This window comes from Talaromyces proteolyticus (assembly GCF_021365285.1).
Source record: "Talaromyces proteolyticus strain PMI_201 chromosome Unknown BGW36scaffold_6, whole genome shotgun sequence".
Lineage (NCBI taxonomy): Eukaryota > Fungi > Ascomycota > Eurotiomycetes > Eurotiales > Trichocomaceae > Talaromyces > Talaromyces proteolyticus.
Genome location: NW_025764282.1, coordinates 923,125 through 950,899, shown reverse-complemented (window position 1 = coordinate 950,899; position 27,775 = coordinate 923,125). Strand labels below are relative to the sequence as shown.

The 27,775-nt window shown below is 48.6% G+C and overlaps 5 protein-coding genes across 5 annotated transcripts; 2 read left to right on the top strand and 3 right to left on the bottom strand.

Annotated features, from left to right (window-relative positions):
- Positions 1 to 1,019: 1,019 nt before the first annotated feature.
- Positions 1,020 to 8,288, top strand: BGW36DRAFT_359170 (putative myosin class II heavy chain; the record flags this gene model as incomplete). Its single annotated transcript, XM_046214048.1, has 4 exons — positions 1,020 to 1,034; positions 1,122 to 1,204; positions 1,278 to 1,312; positions 1,483 to 8,288. The coding sequence occupies 4 exons, from the start codon at positions 1,020 to 1,022 to the stop codon at positions 8,286 to 8,288; spliced, it is 6,939 nt and encodes a 2,312-aa protein (XP_046072075.1).
- A 4,780-nt stretch (positions 8,289 to 13,068) lies between these two features.
- On the bottom strand, positions 13,069 to 14,013 carry BGW36DRAFT_295889 (uncharacterized protein; the record flags this gene model as incomplete). Its single annotated transcript, XM_046211219.1, has 2 exons — positions 13,069 to 13,871; positions 13,941 to 14,013. 2 exons carry the CDS (start codon positions 14,011 to 14,013, stop codon positions 13,069 to 13,071), a joined length of 876 nt encoding a protein of 291 aa, XP_046072074.1.
- A 2,422-nt stretch (positions 14,014 to 16,435) lies between these two features.
- BGW36DRAFT_427340 (putative RNA export mediator Gle1) lies at positions 16,436 to 18,059 on the bottom strand (the record flags this gene model as incomplete). The annotated part of the gene is made up of 2 exons (XM_046220400.1): positions 16,436 to 17,212; positions 17,268 to 18,059. The coding sequence occupies 2 exons, from the start codon at positions 18,057 to 18,059 to the stop codon at positions 16,436 to 16,438; spliced, it is 1,569 nt and encodes a 522-aa protein (XP_046072073.1).
- Positions 18,060 to 20,853: 2,794 nt separating this feature from the next.
- Positions 20,854 to 25,115, top strand: BGW36DRAFT_427339 (putative cell wall biogenesis protein phosphatase Ssd1; the record flags this gene model as incomplete). Its single annotated transcript, XM_046220399.1, has 5 exons — positions 20,854 to 20,950; positions 21,019 to 23,558; positions 23,611 to 23,970; positions 24,018 to 25,021; positions 25,076 to 25,115. 5 exons carry the CDS (start codon positions 20,854 to 20,856, stop codon positions 25,113 to 25,115), a joined length of 4,041 nt encoding a protein of 1,346 aa, XP_046072072.1.
- Positions 25,116 to 26,223: 1,108 nt separating this feature from the next.
- Positions 26,224 to 27,714, bottom strand: BGW36DRAFT_359166 (ubiquitin-conjugating enzyme/RWD-like protein; the record flags this gene model as incomplete). Its single annotated transcript, XM_046214047.1, has 3 exons — positions 26,224 to 27,219; positions 27,277 to 27,609; positions 27,712 to 27,714. The coding sequence occupies 3 exons, from the start codon at positions 27,712 to 27,714 to the stop codon at positions 26,224 to 26,226; spliced, it is 1,332 nt and encodes a 443-aa protein (XP_046072071.1).
- Positions 27,715 to 27,775: the final 61 nt, after the last annotated feature.

Genomic DNA, 27,775 nt, shown 5'->3' with positions numbered 1-27,775 from the left:
TACTTTATTCATAATATAAGATGTGTATACGGCTTCCGTGCTTGCACGCATGCTCAATCATTGTTACGATAGCGCTGAATTTAGATTTCTCCTTGGCCAAGTATAAATGGGTGGTACCAAGACAGAGAAACAGAAGCAAAGCTCTACTAACTCGGGGCGAACCCCAAATTATAAGCGACAATATCGACAAAGATGAGTTGACAATGAAATTGGCGATGTGCAGACTGTTGAAGTTCGACAGAACTGCCTCAGGCGGCCAAGCTCGGGGGCCAATCAGAGGCCGTGCATAACAGTTCGAGGAGACTTGATGGCTGAGGCATCAATACGGTACGGTAATTAAACTGCAGCGGGTTGCGAGGAGAGTGGACACCGCACTCAGCCGGCTTGGCCCGTACCAGAACCACAGAACAGCTGTTTTTATGACTATTTAGCAGTAATTATTTACCCCTGAAAAATGGGTACGCAATGGGGCCAGCGACTATCCGTACGTGACAATAATAACATGAGCAATTAAGCCACCTACGCGAACCGTAAACGCGTCGACGCAGAATAACTGGCTTTCTTGCTGCATCATCGTAAGCACACCAGGCAATCAAGAACTCGTCCAGTCATGCTGGACGCAGTCGATCTCTGCATTGTCCCCAAAGCCTTGTAGACTAACATATATGACAGTCGTAGGATAAAGAGGGCAACATAACCATCGTTTTGAGGAACCAAAACTGACCGCAACTCGCAGCGTGCTCCTATTGGTGACAGCACAGCTAAGCGGGCTCCCGGGGCAGTCACGGTGGATGCCGCTTGCTCAACGCTCCCTCAAATAATGCCAGTACACATCCCGTACCCAATTAATTTTTCCCGTGACGTGCCTACTACAGTGCCATCCTTTTTCTGAGCCTCCCTCCCCTTCCTTTCTTCGACATCGAACGTTCCTCCGCCAGTCATCCCCCAGACGTTCTTTCGCCGTCAATCTCTCGGTCCTTACTGCGCGAGTCCTCTCCTGTTTCGTTTTTGTATGCGCCATGGTCCCCCGTGTGGTATACTGGACGTTCTTGTGATTTCGCGTGGTGAATAAATTATACCGGGTTTCCCCCTAACCGAACCAGAGCCTCTCTTTGCGCCAGCACCACTCCAGAATCGGAGAATTCGCCTACTGCCAACTATATCACAGCTCTCACGATCTCGGCCTGTGGTGCTCTGACCAGAGGTCACTAATCTGCGGCCAACTGCCATCTTTTCTGGCGTCCATGCTTCATCATTCCGGGCTATAACACGCGCAGCAAGCAGTGGCTTGCTGCAGAAGACGACACGGAAGGTGCGTTTGTGCTCATTGTTCCTAGAAGATACAGCTTGCTTTGATGAGATGGACGTAATCAGTGTCTACACTTACCCCAATTGCGATATCTTGCCCATGTCTCCATCCACAACGCGAAGAGGGATAAATTTCTGAACTGAACACTGACGTGAATGCTTTTCGTCATCTAGATCTACCTCCGTTCGTATCCTCTAACCCGGCATCTCCGCCGCCCATCGGTTCCGTCGAGCACAGAATTACTCTGCGAGACGGCACCTTGACAAACGACTCAGCAGGCGTATCTCGAGCGACCTCACCTGCCTCTAGTGTCAAAGCTGCTGGATCCCCCGGCCAGCGGCCGTCGCTTGGATCCCCCGAGTCACTCCCATCGTTGCCCAAGTATCCTGGCGCGTGGGACTCGCAATCTTCTGCGTCCCCTGAAAACCACAAGGCAAGCAGCGCTTATTATACTGCCGCCTGGGGTTCACCATATGCTACGCCAAGTTCACGCCGACCTTCGTGGACATTAAGTCATCGCCCAGGTTTGAGTCTTGCTTCTCGGGACAACTCTCCAACCAGGGGTCGTGGGTACACCTCGACACGAGGTCCCGGGTCGCTGCGTACCACCTCAACCTCGAGCCAGTTTCCGAAACGGCTCTATAGCTCTATTGGCCGTTCTACAACAAGAGACATCAGCGCCCCGATAGCAGATCCGTCCGTTCAACAATTTACCGAGGATTGGATAAATCAGTATCTCTCTGGTCAAACACGAACAGAGCGAACGAATTGGTTAAGTGACGACGAAGGCAGCGAGGCACCGTCTTTCACTACTGCTCGTAATAACTTCGGAGACGACCCAACTGAGGGCTGGTTAGGGCTTGACGACTCGCGCGACGAAGATTTGTTGAGAACTCCTAAAGCTGCCAATTTCGGGTCGTTGAAGTCAAGGTTCGGGTCAATTACTGGACAGCGTGGCCGACATCGCAACAAACACTTGTCTACGCAAAGTACAGATACCCTCAAGCAGGAAGATTTCTGGGCCTTCGCCTTCGGAGACGAACCACCACCCAACGCAATGGCAGACAATAAAGACGCTCCTGCGTCTTCAGTGGAGAATGACACTGACGCGCCGATCTCTCCAGTAGACAAGCCTTTACCGCCGCCTCCACTCAATGAAGCACAGACGCAGACTACGGATGAAACCGCATCGGTGCCTCTTAGCCGGCCCCCCCTGGTAAGCCAGACCTCTTCGCAACGCCAGAGGAAAAAGGTAGCCTGGCGTAACAAGGCTTGTATAATCTCGGTCCCTCCTGAGGATACACGAGGATCCAAGGAGGCTGGACATGGCCTTCTCACCAAGGGAGACGTCGAGCAACGTTTGAAAAAATGGCGCGATCAAGGATACCACGTTGATGGATTCGATGTCTTTGCTCCAGAGCTGGACTCTGTTTTCACCGAAAATGGTGGCTTTAGTCGGCTACCTTACCCAGACCCAGCTGATTTCAAACAAGATCGGGAATCAAAAAACTATTCTGTCCGTTTCCCAGATCTGAACGAGTGGAAGTCATATGTCAACCATCTACAAGAAGAGAAACTACGAGCACTGGGTGTCTTGAGTAGTTTTGACGATGAGCCCCCTTCAGCACCGTCTCCTGCGTCCATGGCTGCAATGAACCATGTGGCTTCCTTTCCTGGTCACATCATGTCGCCGCCGATTCCCACGTCTTCTGCTGCCAGCAATCCATTATTTGGTGCACATCCTTTCTCCCCTCATTTCAATCAATCTACGAACCCAAGTACAAATGCAGAATCACTAGCTTCGCCGCCGCCTCAATTCGGAGGTCAACATCCATTCTTTGGCGTGGATGGTAATCTGGTAGGGGGTCTACCATACCCTTACCAGCCTACACCTCCCCTTGCTGGCACGCTTACTCCACAGAGCTTATTGAACGCACGCCAGGCAAGTGCCGGTGGCATGCCAAATTTGAATTCTATCTTCTCTCCCGTTTCACCCCTCAATGCCGAGGAAATGTTCAGCCAAAACTCTCACGACGGCTATAGCCGCAGGGATTCGTTACGTGCGCCTCCCAACCATGATACCCTAGATTACGATCGACAGACTCGAGGATCGCGCGCTGCAACACTCATTATGGATGAAGCTCAGGTCAACCCTGAGCACTTCCAGTCTTCGAATGTGGAGCTTGCTCAACCCACACCTCGTGGTCATGATCGTAACCTAAGTGAGACTTTGCAAAAGGGCCTGGACCGTTACTCGCAAAACGATTACAGCTTGGAGAAATCGATTCAAAAGCAGTTGGAGGAACCTGAAGGTGATTTGCAGAGATCTCGTTGGGCCGTCGCAGAAGAGGACGTGCAACCTTCCCCTGTGCACGGACAATTTCCTGTTCAAGACTCCTTCTCCACTGGCCATCATCGCTTATTTGGTGAACAGCAGCCTCTTAATGAACATCAAGATGCTGATGAAATTGACACTAATCCAAGCCTCGCGGGAAGTCCTCGCGAACAAAAGATTGACATGAGTCATCACCCTTGGCACAGTGCAAAGGCGAGCACTGGTTCTTTCGCGGCCGGCCATAAATCGAGAACCTCTATGTCCGGTCTCAATGTTGAAGCTAAGGAATTCGATCCAACAGCTTCATTCTCCTCGAACGCTTTCACATTCCAAGGGAATTCTTTCGGCTCCAACGGCTTTGCAAATGGATCAATATTCTCTCCGGCATCATCCGTATTCAAACCCAGTGGTTCTTTGAGCGGGTTCAATGTGACAGCACCTGCATTCAATCCTTTCGAAAGCAGTGTAAACAACGAAAACACATCATTCGTGCCCAATTCCTCCGAGGGATTCACATTCTCGGCAGCCTCTTTCAATGCATATGCCCCTGCATTTAACCCTGGGACCAGCATAACTTCAAACACATCAGATGCTCCAGACCAATTTAGGAGCAGCATCTTCGGTGATATTGACTTCTCCCAGATGTCACACCAGGGTAAACGTTCCAAGGCGGTACCAATCATTCGACCTGATGAGAATTTGGAAGATGATAGTAAGGAGCAAGAAATTACGGAGCCCGGTGCACCAGGCCCGCAGCCACGTCAGAAACGTGCTCGGCGCGGCGCTGGTGAAGTCGACGAAGATGTTGAATTGCCAACTCCTTCACCACTGGGAGAAGCCGCGCAAGCTCAAGCATCGCCGGCTCCTGGCCAAGCACAGAAGATGGCTGAAGGGAAAGAAAACACTTTCCCTTCGCAGGAAGGAGTGGATGTTCCCATCAAACCATCAAGCCCTGATGCAAAACGCCCTCGCGCCGACGACGAAGTGCCAACTGTGAAGGATACTTCAGAAATCGTTCTCGAGAAAGAAGAGACCCAGCCCGCCATTATCAAGGATGCACCCTCCGCTATATCAGAGCCAATGAATGAGCCGCAAGCTGTTGCAGAAACATCCAAAGGACAACCCCAAGAAGCGCCTAAAGACGAACTCGGAGAAGAACCGGAGGAGCCTAAAGAAATCATGGAGAATATAAATAATGAGCCAGCAACTACACCAGGTGAGGCTATTGTTGAGCCTGTTGTTGAGCCTGTTGTTGAGCCTGTTGTTGAAGCACCAAAGGCAGAAGCGCCCAAACGGGAGCAAAGGAAATCAATATTCTCGGCCCTTTCACGTTCTTTCACCTTCCGGCCATCGATTTCTGAGTTCGTTCCTTCAACTAAACCAGCCAACGAAGCTGTTGCCAGATCTGAGTCACCAAAGGCTGATCCAGCCAAGGCTCAACCTGAGAAACCTAAAAGTGGTCTCTTTGCGTCTCGCTACGCCGTTCAAGAAGAGGAAACAAACGAGCCTTCCGTTGAGCTTGAACCTGAGCGCCAGCCACTCGAGTCTGTCAAGGAAGATATCACCCATGAGGCTGATCAAGATTCTGTCGATGAGGCTGAATTAAATGCGGTGATGGATCAACTCAATGGCGATGATTCAGATCTCGGAGTAGAGCGAGTGAAAACTCCGTTACCGGATCAAGTTGTTTCAACTACCCCTAAAACGCTTTCTGCACAACAGCCACACCTTCCTCACATCATTCGCAGCGATGCTCCCAGTCCAAGCCCGAGAAGAGACCTGGAATTGTTGCAAATCGTCCCGAAACTCAGTTCTGATATGGACGCTCATTCTAACACTTATTCCCAGCGAGGTTTCGCGTCTGGTACACAGTCTCCAGTCCGCCACTTGCTAAGCATGAATGAGCATGTTAGCGACTGGGATGATGTCATCTCGTCGGGTGAGGATGATAAGCTGATTCAACAAAGCAAATTCTTCGATCGTCATATCAACGACCTTGTCGGACGGGTTCTGGAGCAGCGACTTGGTCCTCTTGAAGAGGCACTCGGTGTCATCCAACATTCTGTTGTGTCCATGAACTCGAGATCTGCCAGTAGACAGCCATTGCGTAACAGATCTCCAGAAATTGAGCACAGCGACGCTGATGATGAGGATGATGAAGAAGTTCGACCCGTAACACCAGTGAACAAGCGAGACAGAAAATTAGAGAAGATGAAGAGCGTTATCCTTGAAGCGCTTACTGCCCATGGAGCAGCGAAATCAGAGCTTTCAACATCTGCCACTGGCCTGTCTACAATTCAAGAAAACATTGCTGAGCTGAAGGCTTTGGTAGAAAGACCTCAACAGTCTGAAACAGCTGATATTAAGGCCTTAATAAAAGAGGCATTCGCTAACCAAGGACAAAAGAAACTTAGTGAGGCTGAAGAAATTGGAGCTGAGAGCTTGAAATTACAACTTGATGGTCTTAAGAGCATGCTTCGGTTGGCTGATGAGCGTACTGAACAAGAAATCAAGGCTCGCCGTGATGCTCAAGAGGCTTTGATGGAAGTGCAAAAGATGCTTGGTCATACTGAAAGCGAGGCTACTCGCTACCGACAAGCTGCTGAGGACGCAGAGGCGGATCTTCGTCAATTGCGGGAAGAAAAAATTCCTCATTTCGAGAAGATCCAAAATCGTTCCGAGACCCTTGAAAAGCAACGAGAGTCCTGGGAGCTCACACTCTCGGAGCTTTCTGCGAAGAATATTGCACTCGAGGGTACACTTGATGAATATCGGGTTTCGCATGATCACTGGAAAAAGCAAGTCGCTGCGACAGAAGAGGAGAACAAGGAGCTACGGACAAAGACCGCACACCTCACTGCTCGTATTGAAGACAGCATGCGCGCTCGTCAGAGTCTGCGTGGCAAGTTCGACCGTCTTCAGGATGACATGGTCACTGTAACCCAGGATATCGCTAGCGAACAAGCCAGGGCGCGCAAGATAGAGGAAGATCTTACATCTAAACATGATGCCCTCCGTGTTGCATATGATAGAGAAGTTAAACTTCGTGAGAAGCTCGAGATTGACATCGAAGAGCTTGAAAAGTCCGAACGTGAAGCGTCGAAGTTGAAATTCATATTCGGTCAATCTCAGCAAGAAAACCACAGGCTCGAGGAGCTTGTCGCAACCCTACGTCAAGAAAACCATGAATACCAGAGTCAGGCGGCTCGTTTTGAACGTGAATTTAACGAGGCACGCGAGAGCAGCCGTGTGGAGATCCAGCGCGCCCGGACTTCGATGGAATCCGATCTGGAATCTGCAAACAATCAGGTCAACTATGTTCGCGCGCAACTTGAAGCTGAAATTGCTCGTTTGGAAAGTCTAGTTGAGAACGTCCGTCTAGATGCGGATACCACAAAGGAGCGCTACGAACTGCTCTTAGAAGAAGCACGCGAAAACAAGGCTTCTGCTATGGCTGAACTGGCTTCTTCGAAGGACATGACCATTGAGGAACAACGCAAGACACATGACCGTGTTCTTAACGACCTCCGCGAACGCCACGCTCGAGCTTTGCATAACGCCTCCGAAGACCGACAGCGTATTGAGGCTCACGCGAACGAAAGGTTCACTCTTGCCAACGAAAAGGTACTCCACCTGCAAGACCGGGTAGCACACCTGGAAGAGAAGCTAGAGATTGCCAAGTCGGCTGCCCGTGCAGCTGCTCAAGCCGCTCAGGCCAAGGGAGTTTCTGTTTCACCTTCCCCTATACCGCACTCTTCTTCGCCATCCCTATCTTACAGCAAAGACTCTTCTGTACCAGAGAGAATCTCTCCTCAGGCCCTTCGCGAGTCTATTCTTGTACTTCAGGATCAATTACAACAGCGTGAGACCCGTATCGAAGCTTTGGAACAAGAGCTGTCTGAAGTCGACAAGGAGGCGCCGAACAAGATCAAGGACAAGGATACTGAGATTAACTGGCTGAGAGAATTGCTCGGTGTTCGAGTAGATGATCTCCAGGATATCATCAGAACACTTTCGCAACCTTCATTCGATCAAAACGCTGTCCGTGACGCAGCCATTCGCCTTCGAGCCAATCTCCAAATGCAACTGCAGGAGAAGGAACGGGCGATGACTGGTGGACAGGCCTTCCCATCACTCGCTGATATTGCGGCCTCTCCACGTTCTTTACCTCTTGCAGCAGCGGCGGCTTGGGGGAGTTGGCGTAAGGGCAGAGAGTCCTTCACTTCGGAAGCTGGTACCTCGCAAACGCCTTCAAAATCAAACAATAACGGCGGCTTTCTATCCGGCCTTCTAACTCCTCCAAATTCAAATGTACGCTATACACCAAAAAATTTGACTGCGCCACCTGGAGTTGGAAAGATGGGCCCACGCCGAGCAGCGTCGGAAAGTCGTCCATTGCGTGGATACAATCAAACGCCCCCCTCTCTCTCTGCTCGACAGACAGAAAAACTGCCTGTTGTCAACCAGGATGCATATGAACCGCCGACCACCCCACCACTGCTTCGGAGATCTAGCTATGACCACGATGCAGAGCCAAACAGCTACGACTCTAGCGCCTTGATGGATGACGGCGACAGTATCATGGCCCCTGAATCCCCCAAGGGTTCAACAGAGGAAGCTGCCATCTTCTCGCCACAAGAGTAAATAAGAGCCCATCAAGTACCGCCAAAAGATTGACATATGGATGCGGTTTTTTCCGTTGATTCCTAACGATATGCACTGGTTTTGATTGTTTATCTATATATGTACTCTCCCCTTTCAGTTTGTTTGATGTATACAGAATGTACAATTTCCTAATCTGCATAGCGCAATCGTTTTTCTTCTTTGCCAATCATTATTATTCTTGACGACATTAATTCCCCCATCTCTCGCTTTTTCTTTTTCTCTTCATTCAGGTGTGAATTATATCCTGGGTTTTATTTTTCGATTTGGCTCTCCTTTATTATTATTGATACCACTTCTCGTCCAAGTCGCTACAGCTTCAACTTCACTGTTAATAATTTTCCCCCTTATACCGTTTCCTTGTCGTTGTGACAAGTCCACTCTTTATGGAACAAAATACATATTTCCTTTTTTTCTGGTTCCGAGAATTGAAATTGGTTGAATTCATACATTAAATGGTATGAGAGAAATGTAAAACAGCTTACCTGATTGTTAGAATTTCCATTTTTCTTCATTATAATTCATCTACTAACTGCTTTCCAATATAAGCACCAATACGTGTGTCATCTTCCTACGAAATCGCCCTCGTAGAAGAGCATCCGCCGATAAAATTTGTGGATATCGAAGCTCTTATCGCCAAGTTCCCTACTAGGACCCATAAGGAAACCCATGGGACCCTTGGTCAATCATTAACCCGTCCGAAACAGACCCGAATAATACTCGCAATATTCCAAGCATAGTACGTATGTAGCACGGCAAGTTTGTATATATCAATATTGATCAATCAACCAGCACTTTCCGAATTCAGTAGTACTCGATTTAAAGAGATTTTCACTCGCAATCAGATTCCTCCAAAGGAGAAAGACCAGGTCTTTACTGCAAATTTATTATCTTGACGGGTTTGGGAGGGTTTGGTGATGCTTGACCTGAGCCCAGTGCACCCCCGACCGTACTTCCGACCCGCAGAAGGAATAGTTTTCACTGCTGGTGACATGTATTTGATTTGTGTAACCTTCTACAGAAAGACTAGAATTTTCACGAACGATGACTTATGTAAGTTGATGATTCCAATTGCCGACTAGATAGTTACATTGATACTTGATTGGTTGATATTTCATATGACCCAGGCAAACACTAGTCCATTCCTCCACATAGATCTCATGTATTGAACATCCAAGGAAAAAATTAAGGTGGTCAAATTCGTATTCCCTTTGAAACCATCAGTAACACAGGTGCCAACGACATTTTGTCTTGATGTTGTTTGTTAAAAGGAAAGATAGATAGCCCGTGACATATTGTCAAGTACGTAGTCTAGGCATGGGTGGATTTCGGCTAGCTTAGTGCTGTTATAACAAAATATAGTTAGCAAATACATATGAATAAATGTAATAGTTTTAAATCTAGGCTCCAATAAGCATTGAGGAAGATGAATACGTACGCCGCAGGAGGAGCAGGAGCAGGAAGAGCAGCTTCCAGAGCAGCAGGTGCAGTTGCAGGGAGACATTTTGATTGGTATAGTTTTGTTTGAGAAAGAAAACTTTCGGTTGAGTGGCTTGATTTGGATTTGAGATGATTGTTTGATGGATGAAAGAGAGGTTGTCTCGAACGAGGATTTCATCCGCTATTTATGCCTTTTCGTATCTTCGATTATCCTACGCTCTAGGCTCTAGATTCAACATCTACATCATACGATTCAGCATATAGCCGCTAGAAAATGCCGCACATGGCAAGTGAAAGAGAAGAAAAATTTTCTTTACAAAATCAGGCGGCAAGTGCGGTTGCAGTGGGGAGTGGGCGCGAGCACTGGATAGGATCGAGGACAGTCTCCGCTGTCTCGAGACTTGCTGAGGATGTTGCATTAATGAAAGAGGTTTGGTCTTCTTTTTCATTGCCACGGTCTGAGCCTGAGAGGACTCTGTGAGGCCAGGCTTTGGGCCGAGACTCTAAGGAAGGCTCGGGGTTTTTGATATCAAATCTTTCCAGGGAAAATGAACGGGAGTAATCATACCTATATACATACTAGGCAATAGTACTGTGAGAGGCGAAGGGGCCCAGTATCTATTAAAAAGGGTATCATCGTAAAAGTGCGTCGCAATAACACAAACACCACTTAGAGTCATTCACACGGGCCATTAGTCCGCAAGTCCTGTGGCCAGTCATGCGCCAGAAAAGACCAGAATGGTATAGCTAAACACTTCTAGTCTTTGTACTACAGCTGCATATCATTCTCCTTCTGGATGGGCTGCTGGAGAGACCAGTGAAGTCCTCCGCACGCCGGATAAGAGACCCACGACAGGCAACATCACCTACATGGCTGGACTGACTGACTAGCCTGGACGATAGGCTGGTATTAATGTTACGTTGGCCGTCCATAGAGCAATGGTCCAAGACAAAGAAGGTAAGTCGATCCAATCGCCGTCTAAAGATCTGATATCTGATTTGATAGACATCGTGGGGTGTGCATTTTCCATTTCGTAAGAGGGTTTGGTGATAATATATCCTATGGCCAACGCTGTTGGACCATTTTGCTAAGAAATCTGCTTTCTTGATGACTCATGTCACTGCGAACGCTTCCGTGCAAGAACGTTTCCGGCATCTGCTCGACGGGGCCTAATCGAGGATAGGTCAAGACAAGACCATAAGAGCAGTTCTGAGGCTGCAGATAATAGACACGAAGAATCTGTTGCGTAATAATTATCAAAAGTGAATTGGTATTTCCTTTTTTTTCTCGTCGAAGGCGTAGCGTCCGAAACGTTCGAAGATATCCCGGCAGAGACACCAAATGGCACAGTGCTCCCGCCGACCGAAGACCACCACAACTTTGGAAACTGAAAATTCTTAGCAAAAGATGGCCTCACTCTTTATATAGTTGAGATCATCTTCACCGTATTCTCTTCTTTGCTGCTTTAGGATGTGCACACATCCTAGGGTACCTTGGTGGAAAGAACCTTGGTGGTTAGCACCATTCTGCCCTCCAATACAAGAGTCTCCCCCGAAAACCATTTCTCTTACTTGGAAATCAATGTCAGAGCACCATACGTCTATAGAGATGTCGTCTTGGATGGAATATGAGCACAAATAGAGGAGTCTGATTTGTTTTCGAGGCCATTATCATGATGGTGTCTGGGAGATATATGAAAGCCTCGCGAGAGGGCAACACAAACGTTCGTGCAATTTGCAACTTTTCAATCGAAACACGAGATCGACCGTCCAAAGTAAAAAGAATTGAACCATGAGGGGCGAAAAGGAAGAAAGGAATATTGCAAGAGCAAGTCTGAAGGGTTGGTTGAGAGTGCCGTGCCTTCCCGTGACAGCCAGCCGACTCTATTCCTGCATCTACCGGGAGCAGGCAACGAGCACAAGACTATCATGAACTGATAAATCGTCCATTGAGGTGTTTCTTGAGCTTCAGTCAGGTACAGTTGCTACACTAGAACGATTAACCACGGTTCACCATGTGAGAGAAGTCAATTTCCCTTGGATTTGCCTATCCTGAGAGTAAGGATGTTTGCGACACTGCAGCTGAGCCTTCCTGCTAACCTTTTTCTGTCTAGTTCTTGCCAAAGGCGGAGGCGAATAATTGATGCAGTGATAACAAATTTTATCGCTCACCCGGCGTTACGACATCCCAATTCCAAATACCAGCTCAGGGCGTGCGACAAGCCACAAGTTATTTGTCAACTAGTGTGAAAAAGGGAGCAAACTTCAAAAACGGCAGAACGGACTCGGCGGTCATTGTGCTGTCCGGGTTAGGAATCGGCCCAGGGTAGGCTGTGCTGTGTCCCCGAAGCCCGTCAAACTACCCATATGCGAATAATTCACTTGCAGGGCTGAAGGCGGGTTGCTCGAGTCATTCATTTCATGCTGACAGCTCGGCCTTAGCGGAGCATGGAAACATCCGCGATATCCGGAAGCAGTTCACAATGCGAGGGCTTCTACATAACGGCCAGATCCTAGCTCAATGAACAACCTTAAATCCGCTGAAAACCCGGACGCCATGGCTTCCAAAGAGAGCATGCACTAGGTCCATACCGAATGGGGTAGGGATTGCGTATGTGGCAGGACATCAACACTAAGCACGGGAGCGACGATCCAATACAACTTAATACATTGGGGGAGGCATAATCTGAGCTAAAAGTAAGCCGGAGACGAGCGGTCAAGAGAAATGTATGGTGGCGCCATTTACTTAAAACGGAATTATTTAGAAATCTTTGAAAAGGGCGCAGCATCTTATGTGACGTACCTATAGGAGGAGGCACTAATTAGTTTCACATCCTGTCTAGTTTACGACGCTGCTTTTGGGGAGTTTCCTAGTACGTAGCCGATCTTTGATATGTACGGAACAGGGGAAAGGAATTATTTCAAATCACAGTGGAAGCGGAATACATAGCACTATGATGACTAGTAAATTTCCTCCAATCGGGCTTGCTTAGAAATTTATATGACAAAACATCCATGATTACATCCATGTATAGTCTGCTGACTTAAAAAAATAAGTGCTTTATAGATCATCAATTGATGACGCGGAATGTTAGGCTAACCTCGATAATAGCTGGGATTGTGTTATGCTTTATGTACACGAAAATGATGAACAAAGGCTTAGAAACTCTCTCGTAATACTAGTACAGGGTGCAGAATAGCGCCAAAAATCAAAGTAACCCGCTATGCAATGCGACAATGCAAATCGTTCCACATAAATATATCCGTCTACATGTAGATATCCGTTTAGTAATCAGGCCCAAAAAAAAAGAAAAGAAAGCATTCAGTCTAATTCAATCAGCGCCTGATTTCTTTGCCTCCGCCAGAAATTGGCCCTAACTCGCCACTCTGCCGTCAGCAAGCCGGGCCATGCTTTGAGCACTGCTTCCGAGAACTCCCACGACATCTCGTTGAGATAGTCCTGGCCCCAGATGGTCAGCTGGCCCAAATCCTCAGTTTCGTAGACAAACGTGCAGACTTCCGTCAGAAAGGCGTTCGCAGTCTCGAACCCGGTTTGGATTAACAGGTCCCGGAGCGTTGGTGACGGGATTAGATCTATGTAGGCGTGGTGTGGAGTCTGGAGTTGTAGCAACGTTGGCCGCAAGGGTGGAGGCAGCGATGGGCCGATAGCTGCCAGCGTTGATAGGTGGAGTTGTGGATGGCTTAGTACATTCATATCTAGTACTGCAGCCAGTTGCTCGTGCAATTCGCGCCGCAGCGTGGCGATGTCGTACGGAAATAAGAGGCAGAAGGGGGAAGTGTCTAGCTCGGATGCATTTGATGGTGTCACGTCGTGCGACACAGTGGGGAGGCTGTCGCCGACTATCGCTCCATATCCAGGATCATAGAGGTCGAGGGTCGTAGGGAAAGGGCTGGTAGATTGAGACTGCGGACTTGATGTGATGGCTGCCACGGAGGGGGTAGCTGAGAGTTGTCGTGAAGGGGAGAGAGAGACGTGAAGATGGTCGTTCTCAGAACGGAGTTCGCTTATTTCTTGTCGTAACCGTTCTACCTCTTCGGCATGGTTGGACGCGCGTTCTTGTTCTGCACGTTCTAAGTTTTTGAGATGTTCTTTTCGACGTTGACCTAAGATAGAATAGTTAGGATTCCAGCTCGCTTCGTGACAGTTGACATTAGTGAAGATATGATACTCACGAAACAAGCGTTGTGCGTTTCTATTATATTCTCTCTTCTGCTCCATCTTTACGGAATCTCCAGAGTCTGACATGGCCAAGAATACAGGCGAGGGCTCAAATTGAACCAAGTCGAAATACATTTGATTTCGTCAAGCAGATGGAAAGACCTAGGGTGGGATGGCCTCCACTTATTATGAATGCAGTAGTGGGAGAAGGCGATGTGAACGAGGGGGAGGGGGGGGAAGCAAGCCTAATAAGCAAGTCTCGATCATGACGCAAAATATTCACAGGTGCCAATCAATAATAATGCGCTAAAATAGACTCTATACATATACCGTATACAGCATGTACATGCACCTCTAATTGGGATTACTAGTCATACAATAACAACCTAGATCGTTCCCATCTCCGCGGACAGCGAATAGGAGCTGGGGATAACGTGGATTGATAATTTAGTGATAGCCACTCAAAGCCACTAGCTTCATATGTCTCACAGCTCCAGGTCGTTGTCTGAAGAACTAGTATTGTCTAAGATTTAGATGTAGATAGTAGGGGTCTTTTCGGCCGTGTCGACGTTCAGCCCCCAGCTTCAGAGAGAAAAAAGACGGGTTTCTTATTTTTAGCTGTCTTGGTCAGCAGGGAACCGACACGGCGGTATTTGGGTTTGTCTAGTCAGGACAAATGCACGAATGGCGATACTCCTCGTCCGTGACTTTTAGGGATTTCATCGCGTGTAGTTCTAGGGCTGATCGAGGGCGGGTCTCTCGCCCGTAGCTAAAAAAACGTTTAATTATCGCGCTGGACCGTATGTGGCTGAATGCCGGGCCAGCTAGCCTGTCCATACTCCATAACTTAGTAATAGCTCATTGGCAAGCGTCCGGAGTGATGGCCAGTCAGTCTGGAACGGGCGGCCATTGGTATGTTGCATCTGCCGGCTGCAGGGCGTACTGCGGGTGCGCGTGCGGGTGGGCGTCCGACAGAACACCACGCCCAGACCGTTGCGGCCGAATACGCAAAAGAGGAAAAAGGTCTTCTCCATCCAGTGGACATGGACACGGTCCCACGCGATGGCCTTCTACTCTGATCCTATTCGCGCAGTCCGATCCTTTCGCTTATGGGAAGCTTCCAGTCGGCCCCTCACCGCTAGTCGTTCGTGCTGGCCGAATCAGATCATGTCGGCTCAGAGCAGTCGTAGCTGAGTCAACGTCCTTCCCGATCAGGGCATTGAACTATATTAGTTGACAGCTGCGGTGTTGGTTGACTAAGGTTTGCCATCAATAGTTCAGGTCCAGTTCGTGAGGACGATGCAGGAACATTCGAGGGCCAAAAGCTGCATTGGCCCATACAAGCATGACGAATAAAACAAAGGGAAAAAGGGAGAAGAGAGAATGAAGAAAGCATAGAGTAGAATTGAATATGGCAGGACATAATTAACAAAAACGTGATACGATGAGTCCGAATGTCAACAGCCATGGTTGATGGTTGTCGGAGGCAGCCCGATACGGCCGAGGCAGTTACGGCTTCTCCGCTGCCAGCATACTAGAAACTCCAGCTCTTCAAACATCTCGAACGCCTGGAACATCGCAATCCCAAGCGTCAGCTACGCATGCCCTGTGAGCCATCGTGCCACGTGGGGCGCGATGGTGGCTGAACAATTGATCAATAATGATTCCAAACCCTCGTCCCCCGAATCCCACGCTAACGCCCCTGCAGGCGCATTCAATAATCAAAGGGGACTATGTCATCGCAATCTGAAAGTTAAAACTAGGTGCAGCTCGACATGCATGTACGCAGCATCGTTGATAGACGAGCCTAAATATAACCCTGTGGCTGCAGTACTTTCTCGATTCCACGGGCGAGAAGAGGATCCTTTGGGCTTGCATTGCATGTACCATCTACAAGACATCTGGAATTGATGTCACACGGATTGTCCGATATACAGCTATAGTTACAGTTCCATTGTCAAGGGATATTTTCCATGTTTCTTTTTTATGCCCCTAAGTAAGCTCAACCCAAGCACACACTACAACTCTAAGTATTCTGATATAGAAATAAAATGGCATTGGGATCATGATGTTTCCATGTCATTGGTCCATTCTGGTCGACAGTCAACGCTTGGTGTAATGCTACCACGTCAGCAACAGAATATCAACATTCTTCCTCTTTGACTCGTGGAGATTCCATCAAAATGAAACACGTCATGAATATCAGTCTTTCGTCACTGTCGCATCAATAGTTCGAGGAGAATGGGTTGGCGCCAAGCGTTGCACGCTCCTCTATTATACAGCCCCAAAAGCCAAACGTTGAATGATCGCTGAGCAACCCTGCGGAATGAATTCCGTCTCAAGTGCCAAATCAGCTTGAGCCAGACTCATTGTCTGATCTATGCTCAAGCCTCTTCTCTTGGTAGCATCGAATCAGCACTCGGAGTCACATCTCAGGCGGTTGGGTTGCCTTTGATTCCCCATAGATCGTCTTTCGTTATAGAAAATACATTCGACATGGTGTCAACAATTAGAGAATGATGCTTTTTTCAGTAGCATAAAGCCCCCTCAGGACTTTGAGCTGGCCGATCGCACCACTATGTTTCCTCGTTACTCGACCTGGAACATCGACAATGACCGTTCTCAGTAGCGCTAGTCCAGCCTGGCCCCAGAAGCCAACCACTCGTTCGGCTGCAAATCGTAACATGGCGTAAAGGATATAGAAGTGTGTGTCTTGAAGCTCGTCAGGGGGAATGAAAACAATCTTGCAAATTGCTCTCCAGAAGTTGTGATTAGGAAATGGATTTTTACGGGTGGTTTTCCCGAAATTGCGCAGCGTAATGGCTGCAAAACCGCATCCCAATCCTATCATACGCTGTTGGTGATCGGATTCATCAACGAATGGGCCACCGGGATCAACTCGTTTCCATCCAAGGGCTAATCTACCAGCTTCTGTGTTGTCTTTGCCATAAAACCCCCATAAAGCCGGGCAGGACGCTCGATATTTTGCCCAGAATATATCGGAGAATGCATGTCCCTGAAAAGAGTATTGCTCGGTAGAGAATATCTGAGCAACCACAATGCCCACTGGCTCTGCATACTCGAGCTTGACACCAGCTTCATTGATGAGCTGGGAGACAACGGCCTTGGTAAATATGTTGAGCAAATATATAAAGACCGCCGACACCTTTGCCTCTTCTTCAGACAGGCTGGCGAATTGCTCGGGCACATGAATAAAGAAGCGGCGGGCATCACAAGGTAGAGGTATAGTCTGTGATTTACGCAGGATTTCCCGTATCTCAGTCATCTATTCCTCGGATTAGTCATGATCAAAGCGGATTGAAGGCTGGACGATAACGTACTTGACCTTTGTTCGCATTAGCACCTTGACCCTCTCTTAGTTGCCCAATACATTTCGTAATGCCACGTCGATAGTCTCCTATTGTGTTCTTAAGAGCTTGATCCTTCTTTGCTTCGTCCAAAACATATTTTCGCAGCTGCTTGAGATATTTGTGTAGTTCCAGATACCGCTCATGTTCTTTAACCTCTTGTTCAGTGTTGACCTGAACTCCCAAAGTTTGCCGCCGCTTCTCGGCTTCCTTGGCTTTCTGCAACTCAGCCTGGCGCTGGCGTTCTTTCTCCTCGGCTTCTTCACGTTCTCGACGAGCCTTTTCTTCTTCAGCCGCCTTTCGTGCTTTAGCCTCCGCCTCTGCTGCCAAGCGACGGTGCTGCTCCTCTTGGGCAAGCCTCTCTGCTTCTCGACGAGCTTCTTCTTGACGTCTCTTCTCTGCCTCTTCGCGTTCTTTCCTCTCGCGCTCAAGACGCTCTCTTTCTTCCTTGCGACGTCGTTCCTCTTCCTCTCTTCGACGCCGCTTTTCTTCTTCCTCTCGTAGGTGCTCTTTGAGAACGACCTCAGCCTCTCGACGGTGCTTGTCGTAGTAATCGTAGGCCTTGTCTATGGCGGCATAGTAAACTTCTTGATGGGTGCGGTCGATCTCATCTTGCTCTGCGGTAAAGGACTCCGTACGGTAATCGTAAACCCTTTTGAGATCCTCATGATGCAGCCGTATCGCCTCAAGATCCTTTGTCAGGTCGACAATAAGCTGCCTAGACGGACTGTCCAGAACATTGCCGACACTCCGTCTTTTAACCATGATAGCTGTGGTAAGAGGGGCTAACTATTTCTTCAAATTTAATGTCGCCAAAGAGATCGAGTATAGAGTTGATTGAATTTCAATGGAAAAAGGAACGAGTTGAGCAAAACGGGAGGGATATAAAGATATCAATAGGTGAGGTGTTATCGAAGAACGGAGTAAATCAGTGGGGGGACTGGCGTATTTGATACAGGCGCTGAACAGGAAAATTGTCGGCGGCGTCTACCCCGTCTACTTCTACCTGCAGAGGCAGAAAGTCTGCTAGAATGATGTGATATCGCAACGAGTACCGAGACTTTAAAGTACCAGCACCAGTTGTTTGAATTATTGAGCCAACAAGAACATTTTCGCGTGTGGTCTCGAGTGTATCGCGGAATGAGAGGGAGAGGACTTTGAATCAATTCCAGACATGAATTTTTTTGAAATTCGAAGACACTCGAGTCTTAAATACAGGCTCTTCTGCCAATGTTTTGCGATTGGCTGCGCGTTTCACGTACTTGGAAATGGAAATCTGCAAAGTGCCTCACGATTAGCAGTGACTCGTTTGGTGGGATTTGTTAAAGAAACGGACGTTAACGGGAATATCAGAGTTCCTTCAAATAAAGAGCCTATTGCAGCAGTGAAGGACGTGACCAGGATGTGATTGTCTTAAACTCAATGGCAATAATGATAGTAACGATCTGCCAGCTTGGACTTTGGTTGGCGTCTCTGCTTGCCGTAGCTGCTTTGGCGCGAAACGGGGAGAAAAGCGCGCGGGTTGTGTTCTGATTGGCTGGCCGTCACAACCCTGAGAACCTTGTTTTTCAGGCTGACAACGCTCGACTTCTTCTTCGTAGTATATATCGAGAACAAGTCGATTTCTTATGACATAGGCCAATCTACCCATTTCATTCGCGACTGAGCTGTGCCGGGAAATACCATCATATTTCCAGAGATCCCCACTCGCAGCCCAATGATGACCAACACAACGCAACCCCAGACCTGTGCTTGGATAATGTCCGACTCGGCGAGATCATACTCGCGACAGGACAGCTGCATCATGAGGGACGAATTGACAAGAACAACGTATCTGTAATATTTTCCATGGGAGGGTTTCAACACTGGGGGTCATAGGGTGATTGGCATTCAGCAGGCTGAATAGTCGTCAACAGTCAGACAAGGTAGTGGATCTCTGCCATGCCAATCATGCAATTCTACGATGCCGGAGATATTTCGCCCATTGCCTAGAGTCTGTTGGCCTTGGTTTCAATACAAGATATCAGCTCGGACAGTGAATGGCAAAAACTAGCTCCAACCGCTTGCGCGACAATTGACTGCGCATTCATGACAGTCTCTGCCAAATACATCTTCTGTGGACTATTCTTACTGTTATTGTACATCAACATCAACATCATTATCAATCATCAATTATCAATAGCGATTGATGATTGACGAGCATTCTCGTGGATGATTCAAGCCTGGAGAGCCAAGCACAGCCCTAGTCAGGCATAGTCTGCGGGAAGGGCGCCTGTGGTTGGCGGACGGGCTCCCAACAGTCTCCTCGAGACATAGTCATGGCCGTTCAGCGACTAGCCTGGTCGGCTAGTCGCTTAGTGCTGGCTAGGCCTGGAGTCCAGCAACGGCACTTGCCTCTGCCAGCTTCATCGCGCCTGCCACAGCCTAACGCTTCCCTACACTAAGTAACTCCTACTATTCAGTAGTCCATCCTTCTTTCCTCCGTCCTGTCTATCCTCTCCTCCCCCCCTCCTCCTCCTCTTCCCTTCTACTTGCTTCATTCATTGTGTCGCCTGTCAGAGTAGCAAGTCGCTTTGTTGCTGTCGTTCTCTAGACCTCTTCTAGTGAAACTCTCCTTTGGCTTCCGCTTGGTGCCGCCCCCCCTCTCTGCCCCCCGATTTGGAAAAGGCCAATTCCCCCAATCTCCACGGTCGCCTTCCCTCTACCTGGAGCTCCATCCTGCAATACTCTCACGCACAGTGACACCTCCTCTCTCTCTCTATTCCACCACTCCGTGGGAGATTTATCCTCCGTGTGAGCTACCCTGTGACCTCGCCTCGCTCATTCACAAGCTTTGGTCCTTTCCTCCTATCTCATCTTGGTCGAAGCTCGCTATCGCTTGCCCGCTGCCGTCGTTGTTCTGATTACCTCACTGCGACTGGCTCCGGCTAATATCACCTCCCTCTGCACAATTCGATCCTTCCCTCCACGCCGCGCGATACCCAGCAGCGTCAATTATTCCCTCCTTCCAAAAGAGACGAGTCTGTCGATTTCAACTAAGATACCTCCACTGATATTCGCCACGTCTCCCAGCACATCGCTCATCCCGTCGTCCTTATAATTCTGTTCAGCGTACTTTGTGCTCTTCTTCGTACGTGTCTTACTCGCAATTTGCTTGTTTCATCCCGGCCAAGTCGTGACGTCGTCGTCAGACATTTCACCAGTGACTTGAATAGCCCATACACTGTCGGACCATCGTTTTGAAACAGTAAGGCTGCATTTATTGTTGCTCGTGCTTGGCCCCTTAACCGTCCATCCGCATGCCCCACCTTGCCATATTGATTTCACTGCCTCGTGTCATCATCTCATCCCTACAAATATCCTTTGTTTATGAATCCTGCCGGTGCCATTTTGAAGAAAATACTGATGAATTCGTTCTTTCGTTGATAGATTACCTGCCGCTGCCGCCGTGTGACAGTTCCAACTGCTCCCTCAAGTCGAAGTTCGGCTCGGGAATTCGTTGGCAGCTCAGCATACCACCTCCGTGGCGAGGAAGTACTTATAATTTTAATCTAGAGAAATGGACCAACAAGGCCAGTCCGGGGTCCCCGGCCCAGCCGGCCGCCGGCTCCATATAGCTCATCGGAGAAGTCCATCTGAGCTCACTCCTTTGATGAGTACGTGGATTTCAATGCACTTCTTGATGCTTCCGTGTTGATTGACTGACAACTTCTCCGCCATCTAGTGGAACAACTAGCGATACAACAGCAGATTGAGCTGCTCCAGCAGCAACAACAGCAAATTGCCGCTACCCACCAGCAATATGTCAACATGGGACTCTTGCAACCCCAGCAACCCCTCGGTCAGGTTTCTGGGTACTCTCCCACAATGCAAGGACAGGGAGGCGTTTCTCCCCAGGTTAATGCATTTCAATTCCCGCAAATGCAACAACAACAACAGCTCGGGATCCCGGTAAACAATGGGCACTCTCATCGTCGTAATCAGTCTGCCCTCCCAGGCATGGGAATGGGTCCTCCCCCCGCGCCCTCATCCGGTGCGTCCGGGTCAGCGTTTGCAGACATTCACCAAGGTAACCAAAATCGCGAAAATGGTGGCCCATCTCGGGGACGCGGCGCTCCAGCCGGAGGTGGCCATCAACGCCGTCATTCTTTAGCTCTCCCCGAAGCGAAGAAAGCTGCAGAGTTAGCACAACAGAAGCGAGCCACTGCCGGTTTTCAATTTCCTGCTCCAAGCCCTGGAGGATCCGGTAACGCGACCGATAGTCAATCTCCCGAGGAAAAGCCGAAGGCACCGCAAGGCTTAGGCTTACAACGTGCCGGCGGAAACTTCCGTGGTGGTGCTCATGGGCGAAGCCAGTCTATGGCCGTTGGCCGAGGAGCAGCTGGCTTCCAGTTCCCCATTCCAGAAGGTGGACAAGCCGATGCCCCTAAGCGTGGTCACGGCCGAACGCAGTCAAGAAACTTTGACGGCAATTGGAGACAACCAAATAACAACAATAATAATAATCAAGATCAGCTAAAGTCCAACCAAGGACTCAACCAACAAGGTGGCGGTGGTTTCCAGCCAGGCCATCGTGCGCGACCATCTATGAACCAGTCCATTGGCTCCATTGGTCAATTCCAGTATAATCAACCACAACTCCTTCAGCTCCCCCAGGGTCAAGTCGTTATGGCCCCGCAGCTATTTAATGGTCAACAACTCAATCCTCTCCAGCTCGCTCAAATCCAGGCTATGCAACAAAGTGGCCAAATCAACGGCCAAATTGGTCTTCAGGGTAGCCAGCATGCACCTCAACAGCTCACCGCTCAACAGCAGCAGCAACAACGCAAGACGCTTTTTACTCCCTATCTTCCCCAAGCTAACCTTCCTGCGTTACTAAGTAACGGCCAATTGGTTTCGGGCATTCTGCGAGTGAATAAGAAGAACCGATCCGACGCATATGTTACATGCGCTGATCTTGATGCCGATATTTTCATTTGCGGTAGCAAGGATCGCAATCGCGCCCTGGAGGGTGACTTTGTCGCTATAGAGTTGTTGGATGTAGATGAAGTTTGGGGTCAAAAACGGGAAAAGGAAGAGAAGAAGAAACGCAAAGATATCACCGATACCAGATCAGGTGATAAGGTGTCTCGATCTGATTCCGGTGCCAATGGCGATAACCAACAAGTCGGTCCTGATGGTAGCATCCGTCGTCGTGGCAGTCTACGCCAGCGCCCTACGCAGAAGAAAAACGATGATGTGGAAGTTGAAGGTCAAAGCCTTCTACTAGTTGAGGAGGATGAAATTAGCGATGAACAGAAGCCTCTCTATGCTGGTCATGTCGTTGCCGTCATCGAACGAGTCGCCGGTCAAATGTTCTCGGGAACGCTTGGCCTTCTTCGACCAAGCAGCCAAGCCACAAAGGAGAAGCAAGAAGCTGAACGTGCCGCTCGTGATGGTGGGCATGGTCGTCATCAAGACCGCCAGCAAGATAAACCTAAGATTGTGTGGTTTAAGCCTACTGACAAACGTGTGCCATTGATTGCTATCCCAACTGAACAAGCTCCCCGTGATTTCGTTGAGAAACATCAAGACTACGCGAACCGCATTTTCGTCGCCTGTATCAAGAGATGGCCTATCACTTCCCTTCACCCATTTGGAACTTTGGTGGAGCAACTGGGTGAAATGGGCGATTTGAAGGTTGAAACCGACGCCCTCCTTCGTGACAACAACTTTGCGGCCGACGAGTTCTCAGAGGCCGTGTTGAAGAACGTTGGCTGGGAAGATTGGACTACAGCCTCTGAAGGCGATGCATTATTAGCATCTCGTCGTGATTTCCGGGACGAGAAGACCTTTACCATCGATCCTACTGGCACCAAGGAACTAGCTGCCGCTTTTCACATAAAGAATCTCGCTGATGGCAAGATTGAACTTGGTGTCCACGTAGCTGACGTGGCGCATTTCGTGAAACAGAACTCGCTCGTGGACCGGGAAGCGAAGAAGAGAGGCACGGGTGTGTATCTTCTGACCCGCGTTGTTAATATGCTGCCAGCCCGCCTATCAACTGAGTTTTGTTCCTTGCTTCCAGGCGAGGAACGTTTGGTTGTCAGTGTTGTCTTCCAGGTAGATCCCACCAATGGTGCGATTGATGACAACGTTTGGATTGGAAAAGGTGTCATCAAGAGCTCTGGCAAGCTCAGCTATGATGACGTCGATGCCGCAATCAATGGAAATTCCAATGTTTCCTTACAAGGTGCTAGTGCTGACGAGATCCGTCTTCTAGGAGTAAGTATTTCTTGATTCCAAATGGCCATTTCTTTATAGCTAATCATCGCAGTCTATTACTACCAAATTCAAGGAAACCAGATTCGGTAACCGTGCAACTAACATCCCATCATTACGTCTTTTCTATCAACTCGACGATGAAAACATGCCGGTTGAGCACAACATATTCAACTCTTCCCCTGCGCACGAACTTATTGAAGAGCTCAACCACAAGGCTAATTTCTTCGTTGCACGCAAGCTCTTCGCAGCAATGCCTGACAAGGCGTTCCTTCGACGCCAAGCTGTTCCCAACTCCCGCAGACTTCATACATTCGTTGAAAGGATGAACCGATTGGGCTTCGACTTTGACCCAACTAGCAGTGGAACCTTGCAAGCCAGTCTTTTCAAGGTGGAAGATGTAGATATTCGCAAGGTAAGAAGCAAGCTGGCCAATTCCTAGAAATATGCTAATTGATACAGGGTATGGAAACTGTTTTAATCAAAGCAATGCAACGCGCCAAATACTTTGTTGCTGGTAACTTGACTGAGGCCCAACGCCAGCACTACGCGCTTAACTTACCCATCTATACCCACTTCACAAGCCCTACTCGACGTTATGCCGACATTATCGTGCACCGTCAACTGGATTCCATCTTGTCTGATGGAGCGATTGAGTTTTCCGAAGACATCGACACATTGACTAAGACCGCCGAGCAATGTAATAACAAGAAGGACTCGGCTCACAACGCTCAAGAACAGAGCGTCCACATTGAGTCGTGCCGTGTTATGGATAAGAAGAGGCAGGAAATTGGCGGTGACCTTATCAGCGAAGGAATCGTTCTTTGTGTGTATGAATCGGCCTTTGATGTTCTCCTTCCTGAATTTGGCTTTGAAAAGCGCGTGCATTGTGACCAGCTTCCATTGAAGAAAGCAGAGTTCCGCAAAGAAACCCGTGTTCTTGAGTTGTACTGGGAGAAGGGTGTGCCATCCTCGGCCTACATTCCCGAAGATGAGCGCCCCAATGCAAGCAGCTCCAGAGCAGCCCATGCTGCCGCTGCTGCTCAGCAAGCAGAGGCAGCTCGTGAGCGTGCCAGAGAACGAGACGAGGCTCAGCGCAAGCAGACTGAGACTGGCACTATGTCGACCGATGATGTTGATGCCCTTTTCGATGATGATGATGACATGTCCGAAGTGACAGAAATGGCTGCTGGCGTGTCTCTCAACTCTTCTGCCGATCGAACAACTCACAGCATGCCGCCATCGCCCACTCGTAATGACCACTCTGACCAGGCTCCACATCGCACTCGCTCTGACCCCAAGATTACTATAAGTGCCAGCGAAACGCCGGAGGCCAAGCTGACAAACAAAGAGAAGTATCTGGACCTGTTCAAGCTTCGTGAGGAAGACGGCGAGTACATTCAAGATGTGACCGAGATGACTCGTGTTCCTATTATCCTCAAGACTGATTTGAGCAAGAGCCCACCGTAAGCTTTCCCTTGTCAAATCTTGCCGACTTTGATACTAATGATGATTAATAGGTGCTTAACTATTCGTTCTGTCAACCCGTATGCTCTTTAAGGAGTTTTCCAGCTCCTCGCATGCTAAAAGTGTTTCTCTTATGAAATGCAACCTTTCATAGTAATAGCAATTGCTAATTGAACCGTTTGACGCTTTGACTGTATAACCCGACGGTCTATCTATTATCACTTGTCCTTGAAGCTTGTGCTTTCCGTCGGCGCCTGATCGTCCCATCAAATTTTGTTATAACGCTAGCTGTTTCTGGATTCCCTTTCATGTGATATTGGTTTGTCCAGACATTTATATACTCTTGGACGCGAAGCCGCCTGCAGGAGGCATCGGTCATTTCTAATTATTGTCGCCCGACGCTGCAAAGAGGTTGGGGAGGGTAATCAGATTTGCTTTTTGTACAAGCTTGGACCTGCAGTTGAATATGGCGAAAATTTGCATTTTTTTTATTAGCGATTCCTTGCAGGACGTCACACCGACAGGCATTACTGATGGGATAAGAGAGGGTCTTATTTATATATCTGACTGACTTGGATCGGCACAGATATATCTCTAGGGGAAAGAAAGATGAGAAAGGGAGATTGATTATGTTAGCACAGACGAGTGCGGTCCTTTTGCTGGTTTTATCGCCTGCAGACGGATACATGGTCTAGAAATATTTGGCATAGTTATTTTCCGAAATTCCAATTTTATTTATCGTTTGCAGTTTTCATCTACTATCGTATGTATTCAAGTTGTTGATTTTCTTTGGAGGGAGATAGTATGTAACTATGTAACAGATGAAACCGGTGTTCAAAGATTGAAATTCAAGACGACCATGGGATTGGTCTCTACCAAAAGAGAAACAAACAAACGAAGCAAATCGCCTAAACTCCTTAATGACACAAGTTTCATTTCGAAAACAGCTCAACCAAACCAAACGCCCACCCAACCACATTTGTATCTATGCATTTGTGCCTATGTTCATACTGTGCCCTGTATCTATTCATTGCCTGTCGTAATCATCATCACTGTCCTCATTGTCGTTGTCGTTGTCGTTGTCGTCATCAAAGTTTCGTCGATTTTATATGCTTTATCCGGAGTCCCAAACTCCAATGTCCGTATCCAAGTATGTCCAAGTATGGATGCAAAATACTGTTTTGTGCAAACTGCTAGTACCTCACAAGCGTCGGAGTCCAATCCTAGGTTTGCCCTTCATTGCTGCTAAACCTCTCCGAACACCACTGCCGGGAGCTGGTTTCGTGACTTTTCGCGGTTCAAAGGGCCCAGTGGCAGCAACAGGGTGGGTGTGAGGTGAATTCGTGAATGGGTTTTTCGGATGAGGCGATTTCATGACTAGTGATGCGGCGGGCAGAGAAGTGAATGGGGATGATGATGATCCCTTTGTCGAGAAAAAGCCATCTACGAGGTTCTCTTTACCGTAGCTGACGCGGCGGTTCAGATTCGCTGCAGGTTCGCCTTGTTCGTCTTCATAGATTGCGTATGATGAGCTCGAGTTGGATGTATCCCAGGCAAGGGATTTCTGTGGCGCTTGTCGCGCTGGTGGCGACATGGAATTTTGGAGAGATGAGGAAGGTGATGTTGTGTTGCTTGTGTTGGCCGCAATATTTCTCTCTGATGCAGTCATGCCGTCGGATACATTCTCGTCATCGGAAGCACTGTCGTACATGACCACGTCAGCATCCTGGAGCGGTGCGGTGGGAATAACCGATAGCGGTCTTTTTTCCTGCGTGCTCCTTCGAGAGGATGGTATATTCGTTACGGGTTCGGGGGATAATGAAGGGTCGTTCTCTTTATAATCATCCATGTAATCCTCACTATCAGATAGCATATTGTCATCGGGGTTTTGAGCGAGCGTCTCCACCGACGTTGCTGGGGCTGCTTTTTTCATAACTAAATTTGTTTTCTTTGTTTCTTGGACCAGGTGTGCCGCTTGTTGCTGCTCGTTCTCAAGTCTGGAGAGCATCTCAGGGTCTTCACCTCGTCGCTTGGCTTCCAAAACAGACCGTGTCATGTTTCCAGGTACTAGTGCGTGTATCGACGTCATGAGCTTTGCCTGACGCGCAAATTCGTTATAATCATCCTGAAGCAATGATCCAGCAGTCGAGTTTAATGCCGAGTCCGGGTTTGGATGAATGAGAAGGCATGATATGGTCTATGGGGTATTGTTAGCTCGACCCAAGGCCATGCTCGTACTATTTTCGAAGCCTACCACAAGGATATCTCTCAACGTCAATTTCGATTCCCAATCCCGTTTAAGCGTATCAACGCATACAGCTCCAGTGGACTCCTCCACATTCGGGTGCCAGATGCGTGTCTTGAAAGCGGCCTTTGGTGGGCTGGCGGGGTAATCATCGGGGATCTTGAGGTGAAGTCGCCACAGTCCGGCCGAGTACGGTGTGCCGTGGGGACCCGCGAGAAGGACTGTAAGTTGACTGAGGTCGTCTGATGTTTGGCTGTCTGCTTCCGGAAAGAGATAATTTGGTGGAAGGTCGGAGTTGTGCAGGTCTGCATGGTCGGCGATAAGCCGACGCAATTTAGAAACCTGATGACGATAGTGTTAGCAGAAAGAGTGACTATGAGAAACCTGAGAAGCGTGCTGTTGTGTTTGGCGAATCGGACGAGACAATCAAGACGCTATACGTACCATTTTGCGATGTGAGAGGGATCTCTCTGCGGCTTGTCACAGCTTGATATGCACACGAGGAATC